The sequence below is a fragment of the Pyricularia pennisetigena genome (genome assembly GCF_004337985.1).
Source record: "Pyricularia pennisetigena strain Br36 chromosome 4 map unlocalized Pyricularia_pennisetigena_Br36_Scf_11, whole genome shotgun sequence".
Classification (NCBI taxonomy): domain Eukaryota; kingdom Fungi; phylum Ascomycota; class Sordariomycetes; order Magnaporthales; family Pyriculariaceae; genus Pyricularia; species Pyricularia pennisetigena.
The window spans coordinates 1,019,666-1,027,803 of NW_021940923.1; the positions used below are offsets into that span (position 1 = coordinate 1,019,666).

Sequence of the window (8,138 nt, forward strand, 5' to 3'; positions counted from 1 at the left end):
GAAAGTAAAGTTGTGCTGTAGGCCAGCTTTACTCTTTGCAGCTTTGTTTTCCCTCGATTTTTTTTTTTTTTTTGTCACCGTATCGTGCTTTAGTTTTGGGAAAACTATAGCTTGCATCAGGCAATCTTTGTGCCAAAGTAATGATCTGGTTTTTTGTTACTTCTCTATCTCTCTCTCTCTCTCTCTCCTGGTTTGAAGCCCTCCTGTCAACTTTTTTTTTTTTTTTGTGGGGGATTTTTGTCTCTTCAATAAAGCGACGTACTTGGCGCCTCCCATCTCAAGACTTTCGCTTTTTCTTGCAAGGTTCCCTTTTTTCGCTACGGTGATACGCTCTGGATGCACAATAAAAAAGATGCCTCATTGTCCATGAATTAGCTTGCTCATACTCGAGATTTCTCGCGCTATGCTTACACTAACTGGTTGACAGTTTTCTCAAGTTGGGATGTAACAGACCCAGCTAAGCGCATGACTTATGGTTCAAGAACTAGCAGTAGACATAGGTCAGTGGGAACAATTATGATGACTATGGGATATTGAAGCTAGGTACCACCATGCCACGACGACCCACTTTGGTTGGTGACTTGGGGTCTTTCATTACCTAATCATCACCTGGAGGCTTTTGACGCTTGAGAGGAGAACACGTCTCTAGGGGCATGTCATAGCTCAAGCACGCGTTCAGGTCAATGAAAAAACAAAAACAAAAAAAAAACAGCCCGAGTTCTGCACGAGAAGGACAGACTTTCAGCTTCTTGCTTTCACAACGCAGACGCAATAAGCCCTTTGATAGAAGCCAACCATTGAATCAGACTCGCCATGGATGCAATTCGCTCTCTTGTACAGCCAATTACGCACAACCTACCGTCGCCCATCCGCGACCTCGGCGAATCCATCATTGGTCCAGTGTGCTACAAGACACTCCTTCTAGATGTCGACCCATCAGACTCAGCCTGTATCAAGCTCGCCGTATCAAAAGGCCTTGGCATTGGTATAATCGCGGCATCATCGATCGTGAAGGTACCCCAGATCATCAAGCTGGTCAACTCGAAGTCGGCATCGGGCGTATCCTTTTTGTCTTATCTCCTCGAAACCTCGGCTTACCTTATCGGTTTGGCATACAACTTTCGCAGCGGCTTCCCCTTTAGCACATATGGCGAGACGGCCCTGATTCTAGTGCAAAACGTCGTGATCTCGCTGCTGGTGCTCAACTACAGCGGCAGGCAGGGCGTAGCTGCGCTATTAGTTGCCGCATTGGCGAGCTCGGCTGCGACGCTGTTCAGTGAAACTATGGTGGATATGAAGACTATGAGCTATCTCCAGGCCGGTGCAGGTGTGTTGGGGGTTGCGAGCAAAGTGCCCCAGATTGTGGCCATCTGGCAGCAGGGAGGTACGGGGCAGTTGAGCGCGTTTGCAGTAAGTGGAAATTCCCCCCTTGGTATTCTTTTCAACATGATTGTGAGCCAAGCTTAGCTGATGAATGTTGATTCTTTTGTTTTCTCTTAGGTCTTCAACTACCTTGCCGGTTCACTGTCTCGCATATTCACAACTCTTCAGGAGGTCGACGACAAATTAATCCTGTACGGATTCGTCGCTGGCTTTGCGTTGAACCTGGTCCTTGCTATCCAAATGGTGGTTTATTGGAATGGGCCCGCAACTGGAGACTCCAAGGTCGCGGCAAAGAATAACAAAAAGTCACAGGCTGGTAAGACAAAGTAGGGTGGCCGTGGTAACGCAGTCGTCTATTCCTGCTTGAAATAGAGTGCGCAATCGAGGGATAATACTTATCTACTTACCATATGCTGCCCTCAACCTAATATCACAACGCTTAGATTACAACCACAAGTTAATTTTTACCTTGTTAGCATGGCTGTCTGCCACGTAAGTTTGTCGCTCGTCGACCAAATGTTCAAACGTCAACTTACAGCGTTTTCTATCTAGTGTCGAAACGCGACAAGTTTTGTTGTGGCAGGTAGCGATCGACAATGCTGAGGTAGTGGCCAAGGACCCGAAACCGACTGACGGGAGAGACCCCCTACTTGGCATCAACTCTGTTTTTACGGATATTTTCATAAATAATGCATACATACATAGTGGGGCTTTGAAATCCGCTGGGCCTCACAAGTTGGGGTTGCAAGCGAAGTGCATGACAGGTTCTTGTCCTGCGCATATTTTCCTAGCTTACAGTGCCGTGGTTGGTTGGTTGGTCATATTGGGGGGCACATGGGTGGAGCCTGAGAGTGTTAGCAGTCCGATCGCCGACGGTACTGTGAGCATTTGACATTTGCATTTGACGGATATGGTGTCCGCCATGGACGGCAAAAGTAACAACACATTGATCGATTGCTTTTCGGTCAGTCTTCATACCTCTTTGATAAAAGAATTAAAAAAAAATGCCATTTGAACTTGTCACACCGTCCGCTTGGTCCGACCCAGAAATCACATACCGGACAGCTCAGCAGTTCCTCTTTCTCTTTGTGGCGTCTGTAATCAGCTCCAGGACCTGCCTATAGCGACCTAGCGCCCAAAGACTCTCAAGGGCTTCCAAAGGCCTGCTGTCTAATGGTCTAGGCCTTGAGCCAAGGCTGCCCTGGTGCTACATGTAATACATACGCAGTAAGTAGAAACTTCGAGCACACTACCAAGACTATCTCGCGGCTGTGGTGGTAGCAGGTCAGGTCACATGCGTGTTCAGTTACTGCTTCAGGTAGTTTCCACTCGGTGTTGCTGCAGGGTCCTAGTAGGCAGTCGTTGTGCATGGATGGGCGAACATGACATGGATGATAGGGTCGTCCGCCATCGAATTGGCGTTAGTTTAATCTGGCAATCCGAAGACGTGCGAAGAGAACAGAGAAAGAAGCACAGGTAATTACCACCGGTGCACACCGCTGCTTCTCCCTTTTTGTGAACCCCCGTATTCTCGCGTGCCAATCAGGATTCCTTTATCTCTAACCACCCCCATTTTAGGATGTACCGTAGTTCTAGAGTTGGCAGCCTTCCCCGGGCTGGCCTTGACTGATGATAAATTGGATTGTCTTTCTTTAGATCCCGAGCCAGATGGAGGCGGATTCCTCTCTCTCTTCTCCATCCCTCAAGCATTGATCTTACCTTAACTAAGACGACTTTTGAGTAATTCATCCATCCCCTCATCGATTGCGACATCACCCCAGTTTGTTTGCCCATTAATTGTTCGTCCTTGCAGGGTCGTTCCATGCACCGGGTTTGACGACTACTGAATCTCATCTTGTCCTAAAATTGCGCCATCTTCCAACGTCGCGGCCTCTTTGTTCGATCACCATCCAGGTCGACTAACAGCGCATTGCTGCCACTGACGTGCTTGTCCCACAGTCTTTCCACATTGCTCCACCTCTTTACTCTCCATTCATGATTGCTTTATTTGACTGAGTGTTTTGAGTTGAATGATTTGTGCAGCGGAAAAGTCCATGGATGTATCATAGTCAAAAAGACTCCTCATTTCAGCAGCTTCTGGACCTCCCCACGCTCACCTGACATTATTTCCTGCTGTGGAAAACAGCATTCCGCCTCACTTTTTGTTTGCACGTCACACTATTGGGTCGGATCAAACGGAACGAGCTGGTCCTTATTGTGTTTCCTCATTCGACGGATCTTATACAGTATACCGGCATATCTTTTGGCACGCGAACAACAGGGCAACCCATCTACCTGACTCCTTGACTTATACCCTAGTCGCCTTCCTCTTCTTCTTATTCTTCTTCATCTCGTCCTTCTCGTTGAGCAATTTGGGGTTTGTCTTTTTCTTTCATTCAAATATTTTGTTCTTTGTTTTGTTCTTCTGGGGATTGACTTGGTATCACTTGGGCTTGGTTTTCTACCATTAGTCTGATCTATACCTCTTCGAAATCACCTTATTGCCTCCATCTGGCAGACTTCCAGTCACAGATTGAAATTCATCCACACTAGGATCCATCTTATTACTGACCTAGTCGTCATCATGGCTCCGGACCTCAACTCAATGCCGCCATCGCCGATGAAGGCGCAGGCACCTGCCGCGGAAGCAGTACCAAGACTCGATGGCAACACCTCCAATGGCACGCGCCAGAAGCAACCCAATATCCTCTACATCATGGCGGACCAGCTAGCCGCGCCGCTTCTCAAGATGTACAACCCAGACTCGCAGATCAAGACTCCTAATCTCGACGCCTTAGCAGCGGAATCAGTCCAGTTCGACAGTGCCTACTGTCCCTCACCACTCTGTGCCCCTTCCCGCATGAGCATGATCACTGGATTGCTGCCCATGAAGATTGGCGCTTACGACAACGCTGCACAAATCCCCAGCGACATTCCAACATATGCACACTACCTACGCATGCACGGGTATAAGACAGTTCTGGCAGGCAAGATGCATTTCATTGGCGACCAACTGCACGGCTACGAGACACGCTTGACCAGTGATATCTACCCCGGCGATTTTGGCTGGGCGGTGAATTGGGACGCGCCCGACACCAGGCTTGAGTGGTACCACAATGCCAGTTCCATTCTACAGGCCGGTGTTTGTGTGCGCAGCAACCAGCTGGACTATGACGAGGAGGTTATGTACCGGTCCAAGCAATTCCTTTATGACCACGTCCGCCAGGGTCCGGATGCCCGTCCTTTCTGTTTGACGGTGAGTAAAGTAATAGCGTAAAATCGACACTCCGGACCAGCCATAGGCTAGATCATTATGGAAGGTCATCCAGTTTACAGGGGACGCGGGGCCGGTGTGCAAAGGGATTGAAGAGGAGCAAAGGAAAGAAAAAGGTAACCAAAAACCACTTTTATGCTGACAGGGACATGTTTCTCCTTTTATCAAATTAGGTATCTCTTACACACCCGCACGACCCTTACACGATCGAGAAGAAGTACTGGGATCTGTACGAGAACGTGGATATTGCGCTACCCAAGGTGCAGATCCCCAAGGAGGATCAGGATCCGCACAGCAAACGCCTGCTCAAGGTGTGCGACCTGTGGGACCAGGAGTTCACCCCTGAACAGATCAAGCGAGCTCGAAGAGCCTACTACGGCGCCGTCAGTTACGTAGACGACTGCATTGGCAAGCTGCTAGACGTTGTGAAGGCGTGCGGGTTGGACGATAACACGATTGTTGTCTTTAGCGGCGATCATGGCGACATGCTGGGCGAGCGCGGTCTCTGGTACAAGATGAGTTACTTCGAAAGCTCAGTTCGAGTCCCCTTGCTTGTGCGGCCGAGCGGCCGGGGTGAGTTTTTACCGCACCGGGTCACACAGAATGTCAGCACGTTGGACATGCTCCCGACACTTTGTGATCTGGTGGGTACCAAACCCTTGGCTGGACTACCCATGGATGGTATTAGTCTACTCCCGCATCTCCAGGGCCGCTCTGAGGAGGGTCATGACACGGTTCTGGCCGAATACACTGGCGAGGGCACGGTCAGCCCTTTGATGATGATTCGTCGCGGGCCGTGGAAGTTTGTGACCTGCCCTGCGGATGGGCAGCAGTTGTTCAACCTGGCCGAAGATCCGGACGAGGTGGTGGATTTGGTCAAGGTGCTGGCTAAGAAGAAAGCGCAGAGTGGAGGAGGTACCAGCGAGGCAGACGAGAAAATTCAGTCTGTACTGGCAGCTTTCCAGAATGAGGCCGATAGTAGGTGGGATTATGCAGCCATTACCGATGAGGTGCTAAGTTCGCAGAGGAGACGGAGACTGGTGTGGGGTGCGCTGAAGAAGGGCAAATTTACAAGCTGGGACTATAATCCAATTGATGATGGACGGGAGAAGTATGTCGGCTCGACCCTACCGGCTGTAAAGGCACCAAGATTGCTGACCTTGTCATTTTCTGTTTGCAGGTACATCCGATCCCACATGGACCTCGATGACCTGGAACGTATGGCAAGATACCCACCCGTTGACGCCTATGGCCGAGAGACTGCCACAATCATTACCGAGCAGGCTGGATCTCACGGACAATGATCTTGTGGTCACGACGGATAATTGAATATCTTTTTTTCTTCTCTCGTCCATATTGTGTCGGTAAATCATTGAGAATTTTGGTCATGGCATGTTGTAACTTGAGTTGGTGGGGGAGGCTTTAAAGTCGAAGCGATGCAGTTGTGTTTTTATTTCTTTTTTATTTGTTTGTGGAGCGATTGAGCACTGATGCGCATGAGAGGTGGTGGACTTGTGCCTTATATTATTTCTAGCGATTTCTAGCGATTTCTAGCGATTTCTAGCGATTTCTAGCGATTTCTAGCGATTTCTAGCGACCGTTATACCGGGGTAAGTAGCAAAATCAACAATGGAACTGAGAGACGTAAGCAGAAAATGGTCTGAAAGTACCTCGGACCGAAGCAAACATTTCGTGACTGCGTCAGATAAGCACTGACTACTTACTACTGTATGTCGACTAGCCAAGACGGGGTCGTGGAGGAGGGATGGGGGCTACCCCACATTGGCGTCGATAAAATCCACCTACACGAATTCTATAGCATCGAACCTACTACAGTTCTGAATGAAGCCTGCCCACCAGCGAACCAATTGTAGGAGGGTCCGTCACGTCGCGTCGCGCCAGCCCACCCAAACTTCTGACGTCGGTATTTTGTGGACATACATTTTGTCAACAAAGGTTTATGCAATTGGTTCTCGCCTTTACAGAGCTTTGGCATCTACTACAGGATTGGACCGGGATTAAAAGCGAAAGACGAAAAGCAGAAGGAAGGGAACGAAAGGCAAAATTTAACACCATGTCATCGCTCAACATATCGCAAGACGAGCTGAAATCGCTCGAACAGGCGCGTCAAAGGCTCATCACCCTCATCGCCAGCATCAACAGCATGAAGGAAATGCTTTACCGTAGCGATCCGCTGCCTCCACCGTAGGAACCATCCCCTCCCATATGAATGGCATCGCTTTTCTTCAAGAGATTCTACAAGCACTGACTTGCAATGGCGACACACGTCAAACAGCGCCACACTTGAGAAGCAAAACTTCATTCTTGCAAAGAACATCGACTCCCTAATCGGCGTTACGAAAGACAACGCCAATCTGTTTTCCAGGATTGTCGTACATCCATCAACAAATTTCCCAGGTCGCGAATATGAACAAATCCTCCAGCAACTTCTCCGGAAGAAACTCGAGCCCAGCGTCGAGTCCAGCGTCGAGGCGGCCAGGGAAGCTGCTGCTGCGGCAGGCATAGAGCCCAGTAACTTTGTGACCGATGACGCAGCCAGGAGTGGTAGTCGCAGGCGCAAGAGTGCCACAAACTACGATAGCGACAGCGACGGCGATGAGGAGTATGCTGGACCTGAAGAGGACGAATATGCCGACGAGGACGGCGAGGGTGGGCAGAAGGAGCCGCTGGGTCTAGGGGATGTCTGGCACGCCATTCGAATGTGGAGTATAGAGCGTCTGGGAATCTATGGCAGTTTGGAGGAGCCAAAGATGTTCACACCTGAGGAGCGGGCGATGGGAATCGACAAAGTGCGCACAGGGTTAAAACGCAATTTGGCAGAGCTAGAGCCTGATGACGGTGAAGGAGAGGATGATGAAGATGATGAGGAGGAAGAGGGCGTGGAGGAACCCGGAAAGATCCAGGAGCATACGCAGCAGCAGGCACAACAGCAACCGTTGCAACAAGCATCTCAGGATCCATCCTTGGACACCGAATACCTACTGTGGTTCGGTGCGCGCGGAGACCTGGCCATGCCGATAACAGTGGAACGCTTGTCGGACACGTATGAGCAGGGAAGGAGGGTAGTTACGAGTAGAAAATAACTATAAACCCGGCTGAAGTGTACCTTTTCTACCTGCCTAGCTTTGGAATCCCGTGTGCCTTGGTCTGACATTCTTGTCTTCGCTTTGCTCCACACTGGTGCCGCGCACATAATTATTTAGCTACTCCGTGGGATACGATTCGGCCATGGCGCGTGCGGCGAGGTACAGAGTGGACTGCTAAAACCCTCGCAATTACCATAATACTAAACTTCTGACCGACGGCACATCTCACGGAGCCACAGCGATCCTCCGATAAGGTTGACCGAGAGCTTCCTGCGAAGGTTTTCGGGTTGTCGCGGCCGTGCGTCAATTTGATTTAGTCGTTCGGCGAGGATCAAGTGCTTCCAAGTCAGGATAAGAATTACCCATAAGCTAAC

The 8,138-nt window shown here is 49.8% G+C and overlaps 2 protein-coding genes across 2 annotated transcripts; both read left to right on the forward strand.

Annotated features, from left to right (window-relative positions):
• Window positions 1–813: 813 nt before the first annotated feature.
• On the forward strand, window positions 814–1,713 carry PpBr36_10860 (uncharacterized protein; the record flags this gene model as incomplete). Its single annotated transcript, XM_029897968.1, has 2 exons — window positions 814–1,410; window positions 1,501–1,713. 2 exons carry the CDS (start codon window positions 814–816, stop codon window positions 1,711–1,713), a joined length of 810 nt encoding a protein of 269 aa, XP_029743827.1.
• A 2,254-nt stretch (window positions 1,714–3,967) lies between these two features.
• PpBr36_10861 (uncharacterized protein) lies at window positions 3,968–7,761 on the forward strand (the record flags this gene model as incomplete). Its single annotated transcript, XM_029897969.1, has 3 exons — window positions 3,968–4,639; window positions 4,831–5,768; window positions 6,954–7,761. 3 exons carry the CDS (start codon window positions 3,968–3,970, stop codon window positions 7,759–7,761), a joined length of 2,418 nt encoding a protein of 805 aa, XP_029743826.1.
• Window positions 7,762–8,138: the final 377 nt, after the last annotated feature.